This window comes from Halichoerus grypus, chromosome 10 (genome assembly GCF_964656455.1).
Source record: "Halichoerus grypus chromosome 10, mHalGry1.hap1.1, whole genome shotgun sequence".
Taxonomy (NCBI): domain Eukaryota; kingdom Metazoa; phylum Chordata; class Mammalia; order Carnivora; family Phocidae; genus Halichoerus; species Halichoerus grypus.
Genome location: NC_135721.1, coordinates 48,892,327 through 48,918,421, shown reverse-complemented (window position 1 = coordinate 48,918,421; position 26,095 = coordinate 48,892,327). Strand labels below are relative to the sequence as shown.

General features: G+C 55.4%; 1 protein-coding gene across 3 annotated transcripts in view; it reads right to left on the bottom strand.

Annotated features, from left to right (window-relative positions):
- Window positions 1–24,677, bottom strand: part of RAB11FIP5 (RAB11 family interacting protein 5) — a 37,503-nt gene extending 12,826 nt beyond the window's left edge. Inside the window, exons 1-3 of one of the 3 annotated variants that reach the window (XM_036073239.2) lie at window positions 24,029–24,677; window positions 3,812–4,248; window positions 2,997–3,696 (exon numbers count right to left, since the gene is read on the bottom strand). In XM_036073239.2, the coding sequence (XP_035929132.1) occupies window positions 2,997–3,696; window positions 3,812–4,248; window positions 24,029–24,459 (1,568 nt within the window). In that variant the 5' untranslated portion in view covers window positions 24,460–24,677. The remainder of the gene's footprint in view (window positions 1–2,996; window positions 3,697–3,811; window positions 4,249–24,028) is intronic. The other 2 variants (XM_036073243.2, XM_036073244.2) reach the window with 2 other exon arrangements.
- Between the last annotated feature and the right edge of the window lie 1,418 nt (window positions 24,678–26,095).

Here is a 26,095-nt window from a genome sequence, read left to right as displayed (position 1 = left end):
AGGGCGCCGCTGCCCTTTCCAGTGAGGAACACCCAGCAATCCACACTGGTAGCCCCGGGGGCACAGGCACCCAGAACCTCTGGCCTGTGGACAGACGCTGGAGCCCCAGCAGGGACCTGCAGCTACCTTCAGTCACTCCGGTTCTGGGTGTCTCACCTACAGCTTCCTGCCGTGAATTAGCTCACTTCTCATTCTCACCTCAAAAGCCCAGAGCATGCCTTCCGGGCCAGGACCAACAGTCGTTTGTTCTTGGCCGTCTTCCTGGCTCTGTCAAGGCCCAGAGCCTGGGTGATGCCGACGGGCTCAATGACCAGGTCTCACGCCTGTCCAGGCCGCCCACTTTACCCAAAGAACTCTTGCCCCTGCGGCCTACGCCCTCAGATGAACCCCAGGGAGGGCAGAGATCCCTGGATGCCCTCCATCCTGCTGAGGACAAGCTCAGAATTCAAGGAGAAGGGCAAAAACCTCAGCTTCCTTATGTCCATCAGTGACCCAACTTGACTCTGAAGGGCAGTTGGGAGACATGGAGACACAGGAGAAGGAAAACAGGGGCTGTAAGCAGGAGTGAGGACAGTCCCAACATCACTCAAAGTAATGGCCCACAGGGGTCTGAGCCCAAAGCCTGGGCACATGCACAGAAATGACCTCACGAGAGATGTCCCCCAGCATCTGTCTGTCCTGGAGAAGGCCTTGAGATGATCCCTAGACAACAGCACTGAGCCCGTGGTCTGCGTTCCATCTGACCCAGGCCCCCCAGCTCCTCCCAGCAAATGCCCTATCCAGGTCTCCTGCCACCTCCCTCCATAGTACCACCCACAAATCTAAGTTGTCACGGGGCCACAGGCCCGTCCCCTTTTTCCCCATCTTCCCTCAGCTGCGGGTGTCCAGCAGTTCCCCTGGGGTCTGGTGAGTAGGGGCTGGGTGGCAGGGACAGAGCTGATGTACCTAGCCGGGGAGGCAGAGGGCGGCATCACCCAGAGACTGATCCGCCCCACCTGCCCATCTGCGAGGTGTAGGGGCGGGAGGGGGCTGCCAGGTGGCCAGGCCTGAACCCAGAAAGGCCTGGCATTTCTCTCCCCGAACCCTCTCAGTGGACTCGAATTCCACAGGGAAAGAAAAGAACCAGGACCACGGGATCCTCTTCCCTCTGCTGGGGAGGGGCTGTAGGAGCCTCTCTCTTGACCCTTCTGCACCGTGCCCAGCCTTTGTACCCCACCTCCTGCCCACAGACCCGTCAACAGGGGAGGGGCAGGCTCACTGAGAGCAGAAACAGCCACCTGGCCAAACTAGCGGGGGCCGCTGCAGACACTGCCTGTCCAGCGCAGGCCCCAGGCCCTTGGGAAGCAGGGACATCTGCTCCTAGGACCTACGCCTGGCGGCCCTCCCTGCACCCTGCTGGACAATGCAGCAGCCTCTGATGGTCAGAGTTAGGAGGAGACCAAGGGCCAGGGTGGGGGCCGGGGCTGGGATACTGCGATTCGGTCATCTGAATGACCAAAGGTATATTTCTCGTATGTATGGGGTCTTCGTCCACAGTTTCTGGCTCAGAGGTTCCAAAACCCTTGGAATTTCCTGAGCAATAAGAGCATCTTTTAATATTTGGTCTCTTGTCCTCACTTCCTGAAATGCTTCAGAGCCAGAAAAGTGAAATGGGCATCTTGTTATTCATAACAAGCCCCTTTCCACCACAACTGGGTTTGTGTTGATGAGGTGACTTTTTAAAAAGCCCCAAAGGACCCTAAGGATGGAGGGTGGTTGCCAGGGGATCCAACCGTGAATAGAAGGGTGGAACTTTCAGTCCCACCCTGATTTCTGCAGAGGAGACGGGCTGGAAGTTGAACTGACCACCAATGGCCAATGATTTAATCACTCGTACCTGTGTGAGGAAGTCTCCGTAAGAACTCCAAAGGATGGGGTTTAGGAGCTTCGGGGTTGATGAACACGTGGAGATGCAGGGGGAGTGGTGTGCCTGGAGAGAGTACGGAAGCCCTGTGCCCTTTCCCCAGACCTTGTCCTGTGCATCTCTTCCATCAGGCTGTTCCTGAGTTACAGACTTTTATAATAAACCAGTGTAAGCAAAATGTTTCCAAGTTCTATGAGCCACGCTAGCAAATGAATCAAACCCAAGGAAGGAGGGGGTCACTGGAACCTCCGATCTATAGCCAGTTGGTCAGCAGCAATGTGACGACCTGACTTTCGGCAGGCATCTGAAGTGGCCGGTGGGGGTGGGGCTCAATCCTGTAGCACTGAGCCTATGTGGGGTCTGATGCGTCTCCGGGTCAATAGTGTCAGCATTGAGTTGAATTGTATGGCATCCAGCTGGTGTCAGAGAACGGCTTGGGCATGTGGGAAACCAGTCCCCACAGTGGAACTGGGTGCAGAATCCTAATTAGTATCAGAACTCTCTTGAGAGCTTTCCCAGGGCCTGAGCTCCAGGACTCCTGCATCCCTTCCGTGGGGGGACTCAGCACATGAAGAGAGGGGTGGGGGCATCAATGACTTGACGGCCATCTCTCAGGGGGAAGAGGTCACAGAGCCAGCTGGGGCAGCTGGGGTGGGGATGGAGGGTTTGAGGTAGAGGCCCCATCCCACCTCCCCACCTGCCAAGGCTTCCTGACCTTGAGGCCAGAGGGCAAGGGGTGGAGCTGGGAAGCAAAGAATTCACACAAATGGCCTTCCCTGCTTTTCTCCCCTTCCTCTCCCTCCCTCAGGGGGTAGGCGTGCCAACTCGGGAAGGGAAACCCATGAGGAGACTGGACTCCTCAATCCACAGGGCCCCCAGAGCGCTGCGCCCTTGCAACTTACCTGTGTCCATGTGCCAACAATGAGCCTTGCCTTGGGGGAGTGGTATCCCCCACCATTCAACCATGCAAAGCCAGAGCCCCAGCAGCCTGCCCGAGGGCCCCATCTGCTCCGTCCTCCCTGCCCCAGAATCCAGGCTGGAAATGCCCCAGCATGCTCCCCGAGGAGCAAAGCTGGTTTGGCCAGGGACGTACCTGGGTTTCTGAGTTGGTTCCTTCGCTTCTCTCAAGCCAAACCAGCTACTCTTGGCCTTTTCCTCCCCGCTGGATGGGTGGTGGGGGGAGGCCCCCAGGGCGGGACCCCCCTTCTCCCCCAGAGAGCCACGGCGCCCCAACTCGCTCCGACTCAGTCCCTGGTGGTGATGGTGGAAGAGGCCCATCCGGGGCTTCCGCTCCTCCTTCCGGGCTCCCTCCTTCTCGGCCACAGCCTCAGAGGAGGCCACCATGGGTGTGGCGACCTGTACTGGCTTGGCCTCGGGGAGCCGGGCCCCCTCCTCCTCTCCAGAGCGGCTGGCACCAGGGGCCAACACTTGGGCCTGAGAGCTTGGCTCCTCCGGTCCGGGCGGCACCTCTGAGCTGCTGGTGCTGCGGCTGCCTCCGCCCCCGGAGTCATCTGTGGCCCGAGGCCCCTCCTCGGTGGGCCGGGAAGACCCGCCGTGCAGGGAGCTGGAGGGTGGAAATGGGCCCGAGATGGAGCTGCGGTGCCGCAGGGTGGCCTGGGGCTCCTCATTGTAAATGTGGCTCCCATTGACGCAGAGTGAGGAGCGGGAGGCAGTTTCCAGGTGGCCCTGGAGGTCCAGAAGGGATCGGGGTGGAGCCGCTCGCATCTGGCTGGCCTCATCGCTGTAGGTCCTTTTGTGGGTGAGCAACTTGGGGGACTGGGTGGAGTCCCTGCCTGAAAAGGAAGCACCCATGGAGTTAGCAGCAGGAAGAGCAGCCTGTTTCCCGGCCCGGGGCCACCCCCGAACCCTTGTCTGCCCCCCAGGGGGGCAGGGCCCTCGCTCACTCACCCCCTTCGCTGGACAGCCAGCTGCTGCGGCTAGGCGAGCGGGTCAGGAGCTCAGCGCCTGGGCCCTGGTAGGCCAGGCTCCCACTGGCCGAGGACAGGGTGCTGTCCGAGCCCAGCGAGGTGTTGGACTGCGTCAGGGAGGACTTGCGCAGCTTGTTGCGGAGGAAGAAGCCTTTGGCTTTGCCCATCTTGCCCAGGCTGCCCAGCTCGGGGTCCTCCAGGGCGCTGCTTGGCAGGATGGCGGAGGCAGATTCCAGCTCAAACTTCTTCTTGCCCTTCATCTTGTCCTTGATCTTGCTGAAAGGGGACCGCGGCTTGTCCTTCATGGACAGGTCAAACATGCTGGCACTCAAGTTGTTGCGAGTGAACTGGATTGTGACTTGGATCTCCCCACGTTCCTTCTCCTTCTTGCCGGCCTTGGAGTGCAGCTTGTACCACCTGCAAGAAGGGGGGTGGGGTGGAGCTCCGGCCACAGGCCCGGGGAGCCCGCCGTCCCCTGGTGCCGGGCACCTCCCACAGCCTCTCCCACAGGCTCCTGCCCTGACCTGACACACAGGCCCAGCCCTCTGAGCCACAGGCATAGCCCAGAAACTATCTACAACTTGTCCATTGGGATGAAAACCACACCCTGAGTAGGGGAGTCCCCTCGGTGCTACCGGGCAGCGCAGCAGTTACCACTCATGCCACCTTCCCATCCCCCTTTCTGGGAGCTCACAGACCTCCCCTCTGCCCCTCCCCACTCCATCTGAAACTCTGAGGCCCAACGGGGTGAGGCTGGGTGTGGGAGGGGCTCTTCACCGTCCAGGCCCCTGGGGCACACAGACCTACCCACATTTCTCCTCGGCTCGTCCCAGCCAAAGCTCTGCTCTGAGCCACCAGCGAGCCCAGGAAAGAACAGCTCATCCAGAGGCCCAGGGCCAGGAACACGAGGACACACACGTACACACACCTCAGTCCCTGACTCATCCAGACCCCACCAGGAACAGGTCTGCACACAACGGCACACAGGGGCCTCAAGCCAGAAAGCCACGGGGGGGGCAAGAGCGCTAGCAGCCGCTGAGCAGCCCGTGTGTGGCACAACGGACTACACGGGTTCTCAGCTCACTCCCATGTACACCTCGCAACAAGACTGGGGCGTCGGAGCCAGCACCCTGATTTTATATAGCAGGAGGTCAAGGCTCAGAGGTAAAGTAACGCATCCAAGAACAGGCAGGCAGGAAGAAGAGAGGAGACGGAGAGCCGGTTTTCATCACTCCAAAGGCCATGGTCTTCCCACTGCACACTCCCAGAGAGACCCCTAACACACGAGCACTGCACAGGGTGGGTGGAGCCCGCCCCCCAGGGGAGGGGTGTGCACGGAGCTCTTTCCTCTGCTGCCTGGCCAGACTCCTGGGCAGCAGCAGCATACGGCATCTGTGTGGAGCAGCTGGACACCCCCCACCTGGGTCCCCTCCCAGTCTACTCAGCAGGCCACACCCCACCCCATCTCCTACAGATGTGAGCAGAGAGACTCCGCAGAGAAACTGAACCAGAAGTGACTGAAAATCGGTCCCCTTTCTCACACCAACACCCAGAGTGTGTAACCTCCCTTGCACATTAGAGCTTAATACAATACTCAAAGGATGTGTTCCAGATAAGTTGGAGGAAATCTCCCAGGAAGTAGAAGGGCAAAGATGAGGTGATGATAGGAGGTCAGTCCAAGGAGGTCTATCACCAAATAACTGGAAAGTCAAGAAAGAGAAAGGAATCTGCTCCCATGTGTGAGGGACTTGGGAGTCCTCTCTACCATCCACAAAACAAGAAAAAAGCTGAGCAAGGCTGAAAATCAACAACTCACAGGGGATTTTTAGGGCAATGAAACTATTCTGTAGGATACTGTAACAGTAAATACATGCCATTATATACTTGGCAGTACCCACAGAATATAAAACACAAGGAGTGAACTCTAATATAAACGATAGGCTCTAATTAATAATGATGCATTGGGATTGGTTCATCAGTTGTAACCAATGTGCCACACTAATGTGAGATGTTAATAAAAGAAGAAAAGACAGGGGCGCCTGGGTGGCTCAGTTGGTTAAGCAACTGCCTTCGGCTCAGGTCATGATCCTGGAGTCCCTGGATCGAGTCCTGCATCGGGCTCCCTGCTCGGCAGGGAGTCTGCTTCTCCCTCTGACCCTCCCTCCCTCTCATGTGCTCTCTCTCATTCTCTCTCTCTCAAATAAATAAATAAAAATCTTTAAAAAAAAAAAAAAAAAAAAAAAAAAAAAAAAAAAAAAAAAAAAGAAGAAAAGACGGGGTGGGGGAGAAAGGAGGAGGGCCAGAGCTAGGGAGTATATGTGAACTCTCTGTACCTTCCATTTGTTTTTCTGTTAATCTAAAGCTACTCTTTAAAAAATAAATAAATGAATAAATAAATAAAACCTCTATTAATTTTAAAAAAGGAGAGGGGGTAGGGGAGAGGGAAGGGAATAGAGAGCACCAGGAGGAAGAAACTGGGCAAAAAATAATACAAGAAAGTTTTCCTGACCTGAAGGACATGAGCACCAGCCCAGAAGGGCCACATGCATGCAGCACAAGGGACAAAGAAAGACCCAGCCAACAGGTCTCACTGTGAGGTTCCAGAATACCAGGCAGAAGAAGGAGACCCCAAAAGCTTCCAAATAGGGGGCACAGGTTTGTAAGTTCAGGAATTAGAATAACATTGGATCCTCACTCACAACATTGGGTACCCTATGGAGTCATGCCTTCAAAATTGTGAGGGACAAGTTTTCCGGCCTAGAATTCTAGACCCAGCCAATAAAGAATGAAGGTGGAACAAGGCCTGGCGGAGATGGTCAGATTGGTCACCGAAGGGCTCAAAGTCCCTCAGTACATACACACACCGCACCCACATATACCCCATACTACCCACCCTCCCACACACAACCATCCCCAGCACTGCACACTATACCATACACACACACACACACACCCCACACACACATGCTACACCACCCCCCCACATGCCTCAGTCAGTGCTACGGTGGTCACCGCCCAACCCTGAGATCTGCCCACCCCACAGCACCAGCTCCCTGAGCTTCCCAGGCATAAACAGGTTGGGAGTGGGGGATCTTTTGTATGAAAAAAAGTCTTCCCAGGGGCACATGCAGTTGCACCCATTTGGGAGCGTCCATCAAGACTGCACCCTTGTGTGCCCATTATGGGCTATGCGCCTGGCCTCTCCTGGGTGACCCACATCATGGCCCGAGCAGAGTGAGCCAGGGCTGCTGGTTTTCCCTCCTAGACCTGAGAGACCATCTACTGGGCAGCTGCGGCACAACCAGGCAGGGTGGAGGGCCGTGCTCCAAGTGTGGGTGCACATCTCTGTGCTCTCATAGTAAGCAGGGGCGGGGGGAGGGTGGGAGGAGTGCAGGGAGAAGAGAGAGAGCTAAGAGAGACAGATTGAAGGCATGGGTGAGAGGATGTGTCACATGGGGGGGTGGGGAACGGGAGGAAGGAGGGGAGATTTACTAGAAAAATGAACCAGCTTGCATCAACATCCTCACACCCCTACTTTCTCAAGCCAATGCCCACCCTGGGCCTGACACTCAACTCTTTAAAGGCTGAGCCCTAATCACTTTCCCCAAACCTAGACTGGGCCCTATGTAGCACAGGAAGATCCTGGGAGGTGGAGAAAAAGAGAAGTGTATGGACTCCACCCCAGCCCGCTAGGCTCTGGGTAACTGGAATGGGCAAGCACACACATCCTTTGCTGGGGCATGAAGGTCAGGGGCCCTCAGTCCCAGCTGCTCACTCCGCACGTCACAGCATTAACAGTCGCTATCTGGGGGACGGGGAGGAAGGGGGGTGAAGCTGCAGGGAACAATGACTGCCTACATAGAATATTTCTGTCCAGTTTGAATTTTTTATAAGGAGCATACATTTCTGTCACAATAGGGAAAAGAGACAAAAGAAAACGCCTGCTCCTATCTTATCTCCTCAGTTGCTTGAGCCACAGAATAGGCTGCTGGCCTCTCCCTCCCACCCCCTCAGCTGAAGGGAGGGTGCATCATTAGCCCATGGTGACACTCGGGTCCTCTGCCCAGAGGATCCTTGCTCCCTGCCCTTCCCCACCCACTTCCCTATAAGGCCATCTCTGCTTCTCTGCTTCTCCTGCTCTTCCCCAGGGAATTTGGGTCTGTCTGTCTCTCTCTCTCTCTCTCTCTCTGACCTGCTTTTCAGGAAGGCCGGAGTGAAGAGAAAAGACTTTCCTTACCATTTTCTGAGACTCCCCTATCCAGAGCAGAGTTAGGCTTAGAATGGCATCTGGACCCCAGCCGCTGTCACCTATCTAACTCCCTACCAGTCGAGGGCAGGACTGAACTGGACCCTGCTAGGCACCTCGGGTGCCCTAGGACTCAACCAGAGCAGGCCTTCTCCCAGGAGTGTGACCCACACAGGCTGGGATGGCAAGGCCCCACAACCACCAGCTCCCAGACAAAGGCTACAACCCTCTCCTCGACCCCTTGCTCCTGCTTCCTCCCGCCTGTCTAGATGGCCCCCTAAGAGATCCGGGACCTGTCAGGCACTGTAGCACACTGGAGTCCACTGGAGGCTAGAAAGCCACAGACATGGCCGGCGTGGGCTGATGATCCCTCCGTGAAGCAATGGAGACTTTCTCTTTACAGAGCCCCACATGCAGCAGATTCCAGAGCAAACAGGCACTGGGCATCCCATCCCCACAAACTGGGGCTCCCACGGGGAACGTGACTGCAGGGTCCTACGGCCCAGCCCAAGTCCCACTTCCGCTAGGAAGATCTCACAGCTGCACCATCCTGGCCCGGCCCAATCCCTCCTCCTGACCAGGCACACGCACTCTGAACCAGACTCACTCTACAACCAGACCTGGCTGCACTCTGCTCCATGGCTACCTGGGACTGTCATTCTCTGGGTGCCCGGGGTCTCCCTAGCTGGACTGGGTTCCCCGCAGATGCTTACTGAGTATCCCCCAGGGTACAGAGCTACAAAGTAAATGAACAGTGCATGGCAGGAAATCTTGGGATGTTACAAGACCTCCGTGACTCCCTGCCTGCACTCCCTCTCGCTTCCCTCTTGCTCTGCCCATTCCTTGCTTGGAGCTCCCATCCCGATGCTCATGGCAGCAAAGCACAGTGACTAAGAGCTGGGCTCTGCATCCTGAGTGCACACCCTGGCCCCATCACTTACCAGGTTACTTCCCTAAACCTCTGTTGCCTCAGCCATCCAGTGGGAAACCATCCTCTTGGGGCCGCCGGTCAGCACACAGCCAACACTTCCCATTTACTCTCAGATGGTGTGAGAGTCGTGGTAGGTGGGGCACATGAATGCTCCAAGGCCCAGGCAACACGCACTCAGGAGACAAGGGTTTGACAAAGAAGATTATTATATGGGACTTGTCCCAGGCACGTCGGCAGTCAAGCCATGAGGGGCACCAATAGGAAAGGAGGAGTAAGAGAAAATCCCTTGCTCCTGAAGAGGTATGCACTGCTTTGGAGGCTGCTCTTCCGAAGTGTCTCCCAAACTGCAAAGCGCAAAAGGGTCACTGGATCTGGTTAAAATGCAGATCTGCGGCCATGGGCATCTAAGAGGCTCCATTTCCACCCAGCTTCCAGGGGATGCCTGCCCTGCTGCAGACCACACGTGGCTGGGGGGGGGAGGCGGGGGAAGACACGTGATGGGGCTAGAGAACAGGCAGAGCTAGCCTTCCGGCACGCTCGCATCCCAGGCTCTATACCCCTTTACTATCCACACAGTCCAGGAGGCCAGGCCCATTATCCCCGTTCTGTGCTTGAGGAAACTAACCTACAGAGGTTTGTCACTTACCCAAGTCACCCAGGGAGTAAGCAACAGAGCTGGAACCTGAACATGAAGATGCCTAACTCCCAGCCCATGCCCTTAACCTTTAAGATGTAGCATTTCTCGTGATGCCTGTGTGGCTCAGTCGGTTAAGTGTCAGGTCATGATCCCAGGGTCCTCGGATCTAGTCCCGCATCTGGCTCCCTGCTCAGCTGGGAGTCTGCTTCTCCCTCTGCCGGCCACTCCCCCTGCTTGTGTTCCCTCTCTCTCTCTCTGACAAATAAATAAAATCTTTAAAAAAAAAAAAAAAAAAAAGATGTAGCATTTCTCATATGGCTGAATGCAAACACTCAGGCCTCTGGACACCCTGGGGGGACGGAGGCTGGAAAAGGCCTAGATGTACACCACAGATGCTGACAAAATCCCAGGAGGATGCAGCCCTGAAAGTTCACTGAGGGAACCTTGGGGTTTTGTCCTGTTCCCAGGCCATTAAAACCCTGTCTAAGGGCAGCCCAGCCTCCCCCAGTGGCCATCAGAGTCCAGAATTCCTGGGGGCGCAGAACCATGGAGAAGCCTTAATGGCCACCTGCTCATCAGCCAAACCTCCCCCAAGCTCCCAAGGCGGCTGACAAAAGTTCAGCAGGCCCAGCTTGGACTTAGGACTCAGCCCTTAGCCTCTTCCCCTGCTAGACAACCCCCTATACCCTGGGGGCAGAGGACAAAGGCGGGATGGAAGGGGTGGGGGGCTAGGTGACCCACCTGTTACCAAGATTCCGGCCTGAGTTATTCCTCTGCCCACCACCTCCACCTGTCTCTCAGGGAACACCGCAGCTGGGCTAACAGTTGCCACACACCGTAACTGACCTAGGGCCGACGTCAAACTCACATATGCCAGAACCAGAGTGGCTCCCATCAGAGACCAGGGGCAGTAGGGGCCGTGACACACAGGCCGGGGCACACCTGACTCATCCCCAATTTTTACCAGTCCCAAATTCAGCCTATGATCCAAATAATGGCGCCCCTTCTGAGCCCCCACACATCATTTGTTTCAGTCCCCAAACCCAGGAACCATCTTTGTCTCTTTTTTCCCCTCACACCCTGCATCTAAACTGTGAACTCTGTTGGCTTTACGTGCAAATTATATCCAGAATTCTCCCCCTTTCACCCCTGTCCCCCTACAGTCCAGTCCACCACCATCTCCCTGATGGACGTGACAATCCCCTGCTTCCCTGCTCCACCAGCAAACAGGAACATCACACCCTGCTCCTCAGAATGGTGGAAAGGTCCCATCTTTTGAGTCCTGGCTCCTCTGACTCTGAGTCACTCATCCCACTTCTTGATGTCCCTGAACTTGTCAGGCTTGTTTCCACCCCAAAGCCACCGCACTAGCTTCTCCTTCTGCCTGAGACACAGGCCCGGATCTCACTCACTCACTCCCCTCAGGCGTCAGTTCATCTGAACCTCCTCAGTCTTTCCTGAGTGCCTCCGCTGCCAGTGTTCCTTGCCTTATTTTGTTTCTTCAGCGTACTTAACACTACTTGACATTGTGCGTGCGTGTGCGCACACGTCCCACACAGGACCACGATGTACGACTATTCATGGCTCTGTGCCATCTGCCTTCCCCTGCCGTACAGGCAGCACCTGTATTCTGCTCGTCTCTGCATCCCCAGCACTTAAAACAGCAGACCCTCAAACATTTGTTCAATGAGCTAACAAACTAATCTAGAAATTGACCCAGGAATTTGTCCATGCCTGTTCACAACTCAACAACTGTGTAACGTTTCTCTCATTACAAACCCATGGGTCTCACCCATGAGACCAGGAGCTCCCAAAAAGCAAAGAGGGTGCTCCCAGCTTACCACCCCCAACAGGAGCCCTCTGAGGGCAGGAGCCCCAAGTGTCAGGCTTAAAGGGGACAGTTCCAAAAGGGGGCCTTCTTTAATCCTGACAGCCTCATCTCCCATCTCTGAGTGAAGAGTCTCATTCACTTCCCTGAGAGAGTAGGCACCCGGCCAGATATGGGAAGTGCCCAGCCTGGTGAATGGAGGTAGATGAAAGGAGGTTGGGTGTTGACCCCACTCTAGCCCATCACTAGGACACGAATCTTTTTTTTTTTTTAAGATTTTATTTATTTATTTGACAGCGAGAGTGCGCGTGCATGTGCACGCGCACACAACGGGGGGGGGGGCGCGGGTGGTGAGGGAGAAGCAGGCTCCTGCTGAGCAGGGAGCCCGATGCGGGGCTCGATCCCAGAACCCTGGGATCATGACCTGAGCCGAAGGCAGATGCTTAACCAATGGAGCCACCCAGGCGCCCCCGAATCTCATCACCATTAACAGCTACATCTCTCCTTTATCGCTTATTATATGCTGGGCACTATACGAAGCACTCACCACACCGGGTATCTTACTAGTCCTCGTAACAACCCTGTGAGGGGGGTGTGGGAGGCAGACCTTGAGGGTGGCTACAGCATGGACTCTGGAGCCAGGCTGCCTGGTTTAAGCCCCAGCCCCACCACCTGTATGACCTTGGGCAGGTCACTTAACCTCTCTGTACCTCTGTTTCCGCCCCTATCTATAATGGGGGGGGTGTCACACGTGTCCACTCTCCTCACAGGACCACTATGAGGACGAAGTGGGCTGTGTTGCACTCAGAGAACGGGGCCCGGCACACGAGAAATGCCACACGAGTGTCAGCTCACATATTTTTGCTCATGCAGACACAGGGGCACAGAGAAGTTGGCTGGGTTAAGTCACACACTTATCAATAAGCAGGAAAGCCAGGATGTGAACTCAAGCTCCCTGACTCCAGAGCCCCTGACCTTCATCAGTGCACTAGACTGCCCCTCTCTGCAAGTACAACACACACACACACACACACACAGGCAAGAAACCCCATGTCCCTGCCCAACCAAGGAATCCAAAGTCACCCCTTTATTTCTCTAGGGCAGGAGTATGTGTTAGATGGAAGACAAGTTACATCTTTATTTCTCCTAACCTCTAACTGAAATTTAGCATTTCGGCCAATTATGAGTTTCTGCAACAGTGACAGTACGGCAGAAGTCCCTGTAAGTGTGTCACTAAGAGAATCCAGACGGCTTCATATCCTATTACAGCTGTGGCAGAAGTCACAGAATATGGTTTCTACTCAGCAGTACTCTGAACTTTAACGTTATTAGACAACCACCAGACTGCATCACTTAGTACAGGGATAAAGGACATGTTACTGTAGCAAATGTTTTCATATATTGATAAATGAACTTCAATACCATTGGTGTACTTTGTAATCCTACACATCTGAAGATCTTCTTCCGAGAAGGGGCCTACAGGCTTCAACCAGAGACCAAAGCGGCCCATGGCACAAAAAGGGCTAAGAATATCTGCTCTAGAGTAGGGAGGGAACAAAGGCAGCACAAAGGCAGGTCTCCTCCTCCTGCCCCACCGCATGGCACCCAGGCTGAGATTTCAAAGCAGAGGAGAGGCACCGCTCCCCACTTCCTACCCAGGGGCATGGGAGGGCCAGGCCAGGGGCCAGAAGCTGGCTCAAGGCCCTGAGTCTCGCCAGCGTCACGCTACAGTGCTCAGCCTAACCCTCAGATACCCTGCATGCCAGTGAAGGTGACTCCAGAAAAACAAAAACAGCCAAGTGCACCTGCTAGCTAGGGAGCAGGCAGTGTGTTTTGCTCATACCCCAAAACCCCAATCTCTCACATCCCGGGGGTGGCTCCTCACCTGATCCTCACCTGCTACAGCTATAACCCAGCAGGGGTGCAGTTTCTCCCTGATGGCTACGGATGCCACCCGGGCCTCTCCAGAGACAGGTCTCACCTCAGGCTACTGACAGGCTGGCGATGAGGGGGGTCTTGCAAAGCTGACAGTTGCTGGCATCAGACCCCAACCCCCGAGGCAAATGAAGCTAAGAGGCCTGACTGATGTACTGGCTGGAGAATTTTCCAGAAGGGAAAGTGAGGAGCCAGCACAAAGGAGAGAAAGATATATTGATCCAGTTCTCCCTTCCTGGCCTCACTCTCCCCATCTGGAGAGTTAGTACAAACGGGGGGCTGCGGGGCTCTGGAGTGGAGAGGATATGCGACCCTAAAAGTAGATGTTGGGGAAAACTGCAGGAGGAAACACCAAAATATCTATCCTTCACATTATCTGCCCCTGTATTCCTACTCCAGGCCAGCCATCAGCCATTTCAAGCAACGTTGTACAGAGCATATCATTTGCCCTCAAGATACCTGCTGCCCCAGAGACGAGTTACCTTTTCCCACCGTCCCCAGGCTCATGAGGCCCTGAGATCTCTGCTCTGGCAGGAAACTCCTCCAGTGTAAAGAACTAGTATCAGGCACACCATCATGGGGCAGGGTGGATTTTTAATTTGAAAGTCATCACTAATGGAAAACTAATGGCAAAAAACTGCCATTCCTGGTATTCCTCAGTGAACGGCACCATCCTGCCCATTCCTACACAGAGTGACCAAAGAGTTGAGAGGGAAAGCTCTTCCTCCTGCCAGGTTCCTGAGAGATACGGAGGAAAAGGCAGAATTGGGGACCAGGGCGGCGCTCATCCGTGAATGCTAAAACCACGGTGATGGCGAATTTCATAATGGCGGCGTTGGGGCAACAGGACCCGCTGCTCCACCTGGCCTCACTGACAGAGACACTGACAGCGAGGCCCTGGAGCGGCTTCCCCCGCCCTGCCCCACACGGAAGGAATCTTGCCTGCAGGCAGGGTGTGGGGACCCGGCCTTGCAGACCCAGCAACTAGTGGTCAGGGGCTGGAGAACCCGGATGAGGAGCAGCAGAAGGAGCTCTTCAGCCTGGGCCACAGTGTCAGACAGCCTCAAGGACAAGTGACCCAGCTCCTCCATCCAGGGGGTAGGGGTCTGAGACAAAGACTGTCATCCTGGGAGGCCTATCCAGGCACAGAATGGGCACCCTGTCTGGATGCTGCCTCAACAAACCACCTATGAAGAGAGAGTTCTGGTATCAGGGGAAATCGCATGTGGACTGGACACTAGAGGATTATTAAGGAACTGTTGATTTTGTGTGTGATAAGGACATTATGGTTATGTTAGGGAGCACTGACTCATTGACACTCTCCTTCTGGTCCCACTTGGGACTAACAGTGCAGTTTCCATTAGACCCCAGAGGTCGGGGGGTAGCCTTGGGCCAGGACACAGGCTTTTTCTCCTTGTCCTAGGACTGAGCCCTGGTCTCTGAGCCTTGTGCTGACTGGTGAGTTCAGTCCTGCCCACTCATTGCCACACCCCAGCACAGGGCCTGGCGCTCAATGCCAACACCATCCCTCTTAGAGGCACAGGGCTCTCGCCCATGAAATCCACCCAACCATGGGAGGCCTCGACTAGGCCTCCACTCAAAACATTTCCCAAGTATGTGCCAGGAATAAGAAGGGAGAGTCCTTGAGAAGCTCGCATCTTGGTGGGGAAATAAGATAGCCACACAAATCAAGGAAAGCAACTGACACCGCAAAAATGCACAAACTGCATAAGCGAATTAAAGTAGTAAGATGATTTCGGAAGGGGTCGTGAAGGACATGGCATTGATACTGGGCCTTGAGCAATGGGGAGCGAAGAGGCAAGGAGTTGGGTTAGGAAGACATTCCAGGTGGAAGGAATAAAATATGCAGATGCCAGGGCTGACAAGGAAAGTCAGGCAGAAAGGTGCCCTGGGGCAGGTAGGAGAGGGCCTCAAACACTATTCTGGGCCCCGAAGAGCGCTACAGGGTACAAACAAGGACAGGGCCTGATGGACACTGTGCTGCAGGAAGAGCGTGGGACAGCAGGGAGAGGGACAGCATCAAGGTAAGGCAGGGGTGACAGGCATGAGCCGACACAAGCCAGGGCAGGTCCCCTGGCTGGGCTGACCTGAACAATTCCTTACGCCTCTGCAGGTATAATATTTTCTCATCATAAATTAATAAACTGGCATTCTGGTTTATAAAAAGGCAGCAGCAGTTATGATAACAATCCAGAACAGGAATTAAAAAAAAAAAAAAAAAAAAGAATCCTAAACTAGGACAGGAGCAATGGGGAAGGTGGGAGGGGCCCCTTTCCTCCGGCAGCGACCTCGGCCCTGCACTCTCCCTCCTTAGCGACAGCAGGGACTGCCACTCATCTTTTCTCCCCCAAACCCAGGGGCAGGGCCTGATATATGGAACACTTTCCAATACCTGCTGGATAAAGGAGATGGCATTGGCAAGGGCTCAGCTAGTCCCAAAAATAAGTTGAAAAAAAATTATTTTAAGGGCATAGCGGGAAGACAAGAGACCCAGGTTCTAGTTCATGGATCTGACTTACTAAGAGGGTTTAAAGCCGCCATTTCACCCCTGGAAAAGTGGGGCGATAAGACAAGCCAGTGAGGGGCAGGGAGAAGTGACAACGAAGACTGTGAGTACTCAGGGATCAGGGGGGACAGCTGGAAAACGCCCTCCCCAGAGTCTCCTCCATCGGACACCTTCACTCCTCTCCAAATCCCCCACCCAAGCCTTCCTCCTAGTGCGCTATCAGACAGGAGGCCTGCGGGGCCTCAGGCCGATCTTCTTCTGGTTCCCCACACACACAATCAAACCCACCCTTTGATTTGGTATCTACAGCAAAACTGCAAGCCAGACCCAGTCCTCGGGCAGGGTATTGCCTCTTATCAGGCCAGGAGATGCCTCTTATCACCTACTCGAGCATCCTCGGAGCCCAGAACCAGCACTTCATGAGCCACCCCAGCCTCTGTGAGCATGGCTTGCTCAACTCACCTCAGAACCCAGCCAGGTCCAGCTTCCCTCCCTCCTAGGCACAAACACCTCAGCCAATCCTCCTGCCCCCCTCCTGCCCCCTCCTGCTGTGGGCTCCGAAGGCCTGTCGCTGTCAGCTGGCCCCAGACTGGCCGGTGACCATACTCACTTGGCAGAGATAAAGCTATTAAAATGCCTAGAGACAAGTCTAACCACCCTGATAGCAGCAGAAAATATGTAACAGCCAAAAGCACGAAGTAGGGGAAAAAGCACGGCGCTTGGGAGTCAGAAATCTGGCTGCAGGAGCTGGTCACATAAGTCATGTGATCTTGGACAAGTCATTTCACCTCCTGAGACCCCAGTCTCCACATCTGTAAAAAATGGGGGTCACCTTGTCTGCCCTCAGGGAAGAATGAAATGAGGTGATGCCAGGAAAGCACTCTGAAAAATAGGCCGAACCACACATACAGATTTGGGTTCACTGTCTATCAAGGGCCTTTTATAAGCTGTCATCAGCCCCACGGGAGCACGGGAGCCCAGGACCAACCAGTGATGACCCTGCCCAGGGAGAAGGAAAGAACCAGCAAGATCACCTCTCCCAGGTGGTCTTGGTCAGATGGGGGGTAGGGAGTAGGAAGAAATTCTACTTAATCGCACCCCCTCCCCAGTTTGCTCCGAAACCCAGATTCACCCAAAACAAGAGTCTTGGGTCACGGAGGACAAAGCTAAGTGGTGCCTGGCCCCCCAGCCAGGGTCTCGGTTTAGACACACAACAGGCGGAGACAAACAATAAACAAACTTCCTGTGTGGGAAAGTCAAGCTGATCAGAGGTATAACCTATGCGCAGACAACACTGCACTTCTGCAAACCAACGTTAAATGCATAGAACAACTTTGGATGGATACCCAAGAACTGGCAACACTGGTTCCCTCTGAAGAGAGGAGCTGGGTGACTCAAGGTCAGGGCAAGGGAGATTCTTCCTTGCATATCTTCTGTACCTTAGGAAGCTGAACCAGGTGAACTACTCAAAAAAAAAAAAAAAGTTCAAGTCAGGCTGTTTTGCTGAGAGAGGCATAGGGGAAAGGAAGATTGGCTCCCCTCCACTCCCTCTCCTGGCCCAGCCCCGAAACACTCACTTCCCCTTCCGGAGGCAGTCTCCCTCTCTGAACCTCTCCCAGCCTCCATCACAGCTTCAGCTGTCGATCCAGGACCTGCTTCCCCCAGGATGCCCACCCTGATCACTCCAACCCTGCTGAGTTCTCTCCTTATCCTTTCCTTCTCTCACACTTGTATAAGCTGTTCTGTAGGTTAATTACCCTTCCTGGATAAGTCTTGTCTCAAACATATTTTTGCCCTTCTAGGGAAAGGGCTATACATTTCTTTCTCTTGTTTTCTCCAAAGCGCTGACCTAGGCACAGTGGTTGCCTCCTAATTGCCTCCTAGATATTGAAAGGAAAAAAAAACACAACCAAATACGGCATCGCTGTTAGGCCCTAGATGGCTCAGAGCATTCTGTCACAGTAAAACAAGCATGTGATTCTTGAGAAAGGTCAGGAAGTCTTGTATCTGCTGATGCTCCCAAGCACTGCTCTACTGCACAAGCCAATGGGAGCAAATCTCCCCCGGAGGGGGGGGTGCCCAGGGCCAAGGCAGAGCTTCCCAGGCCTCCCCCCAGCTCCTGAGACACACTCTGGTGGCACTGATACCCTCCTTCCCCAAGTACCCTGCAACACCCCCCGCCCCGGGAGACAGACACAACGGGATTCGGGGCTGCAGCTCAAACACACTTACCCCAGTCAGCCAAGGGCTCTCACAGGAGAAGCCGGCCATGCTTACAGAGCCGTGGGGCTAACCACAGAGATGGGCTCTGGGGAGGACAGCAAAACCCTTAGGAGGGCAGCAGCCAAGGCCTGGTCCTATGCAGAGCTAGCTCATGGAAGATATGGGGGGAAACTGAGGTTGGGCAGCACAGAGTGGTGGTGAAGAGCACTGAATCTGAAGCTTGGGTGCTAGGTCCAAATCCTGACTCTGCCTTCTACTGTGTGCCTTTAGAAAAGTCACTTCACCTCTCTGTGCCTTTGTTTCTCCATCTGTTAAACCCAGTAACAGTACCTATACCTCAAGGGGTTCCCGTGAGCTAAGGTAAGTCCTTAGAACAGTGGCAGCACAGAGAAAGGGCTTCATCGATGGTATGCCTCGCTAACGAGGCAATAACAGCCCCCCAAGACAGAGTGCCACATGCTGCCAGGGTGGTGTATGTCTCTTCCTCAAGGAGGCACCCCTGACCACAGCTAAGCCCGGTAGCTCTGTCTGTTCTGAGCCTCTCCAGCGCTCCCTGGCAAGGCCTGAAAATACAGCACTTGCCTACAGCCCTTCCTCCAAATGTGGGGTCATCCTCCTAGCAAAGCCACACCTTCTAGGCATGCAGGCTGGGATATCCACGTCCTCCCCTCCTCTGAACCCACCCCGCCCCACCCAGTGGCCCCTGTAGGCCTCTGCGCAGGCTCTCCAGAAAAGCCTTGGGATGAGACTGCCCCTCCAGGTCCACAGACAAGACCCGAGGCCCTCTCCCCTATCCCAGCAGAAATGTCCCTCTCTCTAAAACCCCACAGGCACTTCCACAGAAACCCGGGGATGCACACAGGGCCCCAAATGCCATCTCTCCCTTACCCTAAATCCTACAGCTCTGTGGGCTGCCAGGGCCTGACAGAGACCACACAGAGCCCCAGCCCTCTCCAGCCTCAGTCCCCACAGGGCTAAGTTCTCTGCTAGCTCTGACATTAGAATTCCATGAGCAAGGGCTGTGCTACCCCCCCCCCACCAACCCCTACCCCAACCCCTGGGTCAGCTGAAGGTCGAGGTGGCCTGTGACAAAGCCCCTCCCCTGGGCAGCTCCTCTGGTTCTTGCGGAGTCCCGGCTTGAGTCCCTGCTTGCTTACGGCTCACTAGGGAGAGGCCCGGGCCGAGCCCCACAGCCAGGCCTCAGCCCGACCTGCCACGCTCAGCTCCCCTCACTGGCTGCCATCCTTCCTGAGGGAAGAAATAACCTAAGGGGTTCTTGGCCAGCTCAGTAAGAGCAAAGCCATTAGACTCTTTCCCTGGCAGGACTGCCAGGTGTATAAAGGACCCACAGTGTGGACTTTTTTTTTTTTTTTTTTTTACTTGGCTGTGGCAAAGGGCAAAGCTTCTTCATGACAATACCATTTTGCAGAGGATTGGCCCCGTACAAGGAAAAAATAGATCCTGATTCCCAGAGAGCACAGACAACTCCTGTCATTGTGTTAATTATCTGTCCCAGTGCAGGGTGGGAAGGGCAGGGGAAACATCTGGACAAGGCCAGACTGGTCATTTAGCATGGGCAAGAGCGTCACAGCACCAGGGAAGCAGCAATAACAAGTGGAGCAGGCAGCCCCCATCAGAGGAGAGGACAGCCCTCGGGGTCGCCTGGGGGGAGGATCTGCTGAGGGAGGCCTATTCCTGGCTGGCTACAGGGAGAGGAGACTAGGGCAGAGATGGGGTTCCCACCCAGGGAAAGATGCAGAGGGAAGACGAAGCTGCTGTGCCAACCAGGGGCCGCCCGGTCTGATGGAGGAGTCACTTCCTACCCCTCCCCTCCCCCCCAGCCACGGCTGCTCAAGCAACCCCAAATAAAAACTACCTCATAACTAAGGGAGTTGGAGCCTCCTGCATCCTAATGACTGACTTTTAAATATGGCCACACCCTCCCCCCGCCACCCCCGCCACACACACACAGCCAAAGCAGACTTCCCCAGCAGCCCCACAGGTCTGGGGTTGGAGCTGGAGCCGAAACTGAGGGTTGGACCCAGGACCCTTATGGCCTCAGCTGCTTCCTGAGGAGCAGTCACATCTGGAAACCAGTGGAGAGACGGGTCACGTGCACAGGAATGTACACGCTATCTGGAGGCTGAGAGATGAATGGAAACCCTCAAAAACCATCCCAAACTTAAGCCAGCAGGCCCCATTTTCCCTCAGGTGCCTCTCCGAGTGCCCCCAAACCCATCACCCTCCAGGGGATCTCAGGCCACCATGATGAGTCAGGCAGAAGACTATAGTCTCAAACCTCGGTGGTCCTGGGCCACAGGCCTCCTGGAAGCCCTCCATAAAATCAATGGCACAGGTCTGACCAGGGCCGACAAAGCCTCTCAGGGTGCCACAGTTAGCAGCCTGCCCAATAGCTTTACTCTTTGGGATGGAAAAAGACAAACTAGTCCCGACCCAAATTAAGCCCAGACTCAGGCTTCCCAAGGGCTCTAACCATCAATCTGATGGGCCCAAGATGGGGGTTCTTTATAGCAGGGACTCTCTTACCCACACATAACACCCCCTCCACACAAAGTACCCACCAAGGGTACTACTGGAGATAAAAACCAGAAAGGAAATAGTGGAGAAGCATCTTGGGATTTTCAGACCCATGATGATCCACGTATGGCTTAACTGAGGGGAGACGGTTATAACGAGTTTCCTCATGTATTATGTTAAATTTTGCTTTGAGAATTTCCTCTTCAGTTATTTGGAAGCCTCTGGTGAAATCCCTCACCTCAAAGAGCACCCCTTGACAAAGGAGTATCAGGGGCTGTTGAAGTGTCTCGCACCATCCACCCCACCACCATCATCGCGCAAAGCAGGGTCCTCAGAGTAACCACAACACCCACACTTTGAAGGCTTGCTCTAGGTCTGGAACTATACTAAGGCCTTTACAGACACGGTCTTATTTAATCTTATAATTCCATAATTATTATTGTGGCCTTTGTAGAAAGGAGGAAACAGGTTAAGTAACTTGCCTGCTAGTAAGTCACAGAACTGGGAATGAAAGCCATCTCCACTTTCAGAGACACTGGGCGGTCCTGCCTTCCCGAGAGGGCATGGGCAGCTCCAGCCCAGGCTGCTGGGGAGGGCTGCAAGCTGACCCAAGCCTGGCTTGAGCACTGAGAGGCCTCCCAAGCCCAGCCCTAGCTCTCAAACCTCTAGCAGCCAAGAGAATGGAGGCCTGCAAAGGGCCGGCCTATTTCGTCAGGAGCTCTCCTACTGCTGTATGTATTTTGCCACCCACGGTACTGGGGCGTTCCCAGACTCAGGCTCTAAGTTCTGCATAGTCTCCCTGCCCAACCCCATCACATGAGAGGCTCTTCAAGGATAGGGGACATCTTCCTGACCAGAGCTACCAGACACTGTTACCAAAAACCTCCCTCCACCATCACTGCTATTCAGTGACCAGCAGCCACGCCTAGGTGCTTTAACTGCATTCTCATTTCAGGCCTTACATCAATCTTGTAACACTAGCCCCATTTGACAGATGAGAAAACTGAGGCACCAAGAGTTTACTTGACTCACCAGAAGGTGGCAAGTTTGAGACCGGAATCTATTTCTTGCAACTCCACAGCCCCCTCCTTGTAACCATGAGGCTGCCCTTCCCCAGTCAGGTTCTGTCTTGGCGACATAGGGCTGCCATCTGTCTTCCCAGAGACCACCACAGCTGGCTCCTGGCGTTAGAGTGAATACTGTTCTTTTCCACCATTATCCAAAGCTGACGAGGGTACACCCTGGTCCTCTCCATCTTGCCCTCTCTCCACTGGGGAATGTGCAGACTCACTATCTTAGTAGCTCACGCCAGGGTGCTCCCAGGAAATGTCACCAGGAGTGGCCATTAAAATCAGAGGTGGGAGGTGGGGGCAGCCCCCACCCTCTGTCAGTAGGTACACTGTGAGGTCCTGGAAGATCAGGCAGATTTCACGGACTTTTCCTCTGCCCACCAGGAGTGCCCCTCTCCTCTCCTGCCCCCTCCAGGTTCTATAAATTACCCAGGTCAACGCAACAGAGGAAAGCAGCGGGTAGGTGCAGAAAGATCCTGGTGGGAAAGATGACTTCTATAAAGTAAATTAAGGCTCCCCTTCAGATCAAGGGGTGGCAAGTCAAATTCTCCAAGAGGGACTGTCCTTGGCTGAAAATAGGCCCACCTGGGCCCACAAGCACTGACAGTTCAACTAAGGAAGATCCAAAGGCCAAGAAGAAAGCAAGGGCAGAGACTGAAAAAGAATCAAAGCTCCCCCCACCCTAAGACACTGACTTCACAAAGGCCTTTCCCCACAAGCCTAGAGACTTTCTGTCTTCCCAGTCCCTCAGCCACCAGGGGTGTCATCTACCAGTCTGGTCAGATTAGCTGAGTGGTGGAGACTGAAGGACTAGGAAGGAAAGGGGTGGAATGAATTTGGGGACAGGAGCCGCTTTGGGAAAAGAAAGGGCTAAGAGACCCAGAGGAGAGCTTTCTGCCCCACCCCCAGCCCCTTGGCTTCCCTCAGCCAGAAAGGAAGGAGAGGACAGAAAAGGGGAGGGGAAAAAAACAAAACAAGGGCCAAACTATACCACATGATTCCACACCCAGCAACCAAACAGCAAGTCAGGAGAAAAGGAGAGGAAAAGGCCAGGGCGGGGAGATGGAGCCAGGTCACAGCCCTGCCTGGAACCTGCCCTATGCCAACCAGCTTCCCACTCCAGGCCACAGAGCCACCAACGCCCTTTTCTACACATGTTTTAAAAATGTTCAAGGTCAGATCCTTTCTAACCAAATCCTTCTCTCTTATGGGTCTGCACCAGGCTCATCCTTCTCCTCCAACAAGCCTTCCTAGATTTACTCAGATGCCATTCCACATGGGCAAACCTTTCCAGCACCTGTCCCCACCTAGGACACGCCCCTGCCCCCATCCCCTTACCCTCCCACTGGGTCCAGGGGAGGTGTCACCCCAGTTAACCCTTTAAATGATCTACAGCAGGTGGTCAGCCCTGGGGACTGGCTTTCAGATCCTGCCCAAGTCCAAACAGGAAATGGGGCTCCACGTCTGAAGCCTTGATCTGAACACCGGGAAGGTTAAACACTGCCAAGATAAATGATTAAAAAACGCACAGGCCCTTCTAGGTGGAAGTGGCTGGGAGATTATCTCCTGCTGTGCATTAACCATGACGCTGCCTTCACCTCAAGCAGGACAGGCAGGACACTTGAAGGCTGACTGAAGGGTTTCCTTCCTTTAGTTAGGAGGCTCTCCTGCTTTCAGAACAGGGACACAGAGGGGCAGGGTTCCAGAGGCGTCTGTCTCTAGGTGGCAGAGGGCATCCAAATACCAGGCAAAAAGCAGATGCCCTCTGCAGTCTCCAGATTTGGTGGGGCATCTCCGGTCAATCTCGCCCTCAAGCAGAACACTGCACCTTCCTTCCCCCACTCCCCACGGGCCCGGCTTGGGGCAGGCGGCTGCAGTGCCCCTCCCCTTCCAGGAAAGGGAGACAGGCCCGGAGGCCCTAAGAATGGCCCCAAAATTTTCCTTCTTGAGGTTTCCACAGTCCAAGGGCCTCTGGATCCCACTCCTAACTTTACTTGGCAATCTACTCCTAAAGCTAGGCCACCAATCATACCTCCCCCTAGGCTTCGCAAGGACACGCCAGCAACCAAACACAGACTGTCGCAAGGAAGGGGATCAGAAGGGGACCCAAAATGCAAAAGAGCAACTGGTCGGTTTACGCCCTTGAGCTCGCGGCAAAGGGCGCACCGCCCAGGCCAGAGGTTCGGGGTCCCGCTCCCCCGCCAGCCCCGCCCAGCGAGCTCTCCTTTAACCGTTTCCGCGCCCTCGGCGCCCCTCACTCACTGCGTATGCTGGGCGCGGCCTGCGCCGAACACCTCGTCCAGCGCCACCGTGGCCTGGCCCAGGAACTTGTCGACGCCGATGAGCGAGCGGTGCATGGTGGTGAGCACCAGCTGGCAGGCGGCGGCGGAGCCCGCGGCCCAGGGAGCCGGGCCCGCATCGGCCTCCTGCGCCCGCAGCAGGCCGTCCAGGGCACCGGGCGGCAGCTCGAAAGAGCACTCCTCGCGCCACTCCGGGCAGCCCGGCGTCTTCTCCACCACCGACGTGCTGTACTTCTCGCGGCCCACCTGGATCACCGTGTACGCGTCGCTGGTGCTGCCCGCTCCCGAGCTCTTGCCCCGCAGCCCGCGGGCTCGCAGCACAGTCACCTGGACGTGCGTGGGTAGCCAGCGGGAGGGCCCCGCCGCGGGCTCGGCGCCCCGCACCAGGGCCATGGCGGAGGAAGCGGCGGCGGATGAGGCCGGCAGACGCGGGCACAGACACGGGGACCGTGAGAGGAGCCGGGCAGCGGCGGAGGGCGGTCAGGAGCCGGCTCCGAGCGCCACGCCGCCGCCGCCACCCGGCCGCCGCAGCTGCGGGCTGGGCTGGGCCGAGCTGGCAGCCACCTCCCCGCCTCCCCGGCCGCCGGCCGCGCCGCGACGTCAGCGCCCCGCCTCCCGCCCCGCCCCGCGACCCAGACCCGCGAGGCGGTGCGGCAGTGCGGCGGTGCGGCGGGGGCGCTAGCTGTCGCGCCCCGGCACCGGCCTCCGCACACCCGCCTGCAGTTGGAGAGGGCGACGGGGACCAAGGGGTGGGGCGTGCGGCCTCCGCAGAGGGGTGGGCGGGGCTCCCGCGTTGGCCCCGCCCCGGGCTGGGGGCGCCCACGGAACCCCACCTCGCTTGCGGGGAGCTCGGCACCCTCTGCCGGGTATGAAAAGCCCGCTCCGCGTCTCCTGGCCAATCCCAAATCTTTCTTCGAGATGTCCCTGCTCCGAAAGCCCTGCCCTAAAACTGTCCCGGCCCGCCCCTCCTGGGATGGCCATCCCCTTGGCTCGGGCAAGTGGGTGTGGGGCGGGACCCCGCTGCCCCCCTCATCTCGAGCCGCGCTCCGGGTCCTCCAGTCCGCCCCTGCCCAGGAAGATGCTGCGTGAAACCAGAACTGATTCCCCCTCCCGCACGTGACAGTCGCGCATCAGCGAGCTGGAAGCCGGTGAGCTGCCGCCGCTTCCAACCTCCGCGCGCTTCAAGTTCCAAATGATGCGGCGAGACCGCGGCCGCGGGAGGCCGGAGGGCTGGGCTCGCCCTCAGCGGACACTGCGGTGGAGAGCCGGGTGATGAATAAATAAGTAACCACATCATTTAAGCTGGGGCTCCTGCGTCACCGGTTGGCGGAAATTATGGGCTCAGGAGAGAGGGTTTGAAACAATCCCTTCCACCCATTAAGTGCCTACTATGTGCCTCTCTGCAAATCACAGTGTCTTAACTGAACGCTTGGTTTATTATTAATAATGATAGCAATGGTTAGTAATTATAGATGCTGAATTTCGGCCAGTGCTGGTCCATGTACTTTATATACATTACCTCACTTTATCCTCAGAGCAACCCTCTGGGTGAGTGTGATTTTTTTTTTTTTAAGATTTTATTTATTTGACAGAGAGAGAGACAGCGAGAGAGGGAACACAAGCAGGGGGAGTGGGAGAGGGAGAAGCAGGCTTCCTGCGGAGCAGGGAGCCCGATGCGGGGCTCGATCCCAAGACCCTGGGATCATGACCTGAGCCGAAGGCAGACGCTTAACGACTGAGCCACCCAGGCGCCCCGTGAGTGTGATTTTTATTCCTGTTTTCCGGAAGATTAAATTGCAGCTTAGAGAGGCTAAACTGCCCAAGATCCAAAATTGGCAAAGGTGGTACGTGAATCCACACAGATGACCCCATAGCCTGTACTTTTAAAATCATAATTTTTTAATAAAATATAACACATACAACTAAAAAAAAATCAAATAGGACAGAAGCGCTTATGATGAAAAGCAAAAGTCTCCCTCTCACCCCTGGACCCAAAGAAAATCTACTTACGGTTATTGGGGTTTTCAAG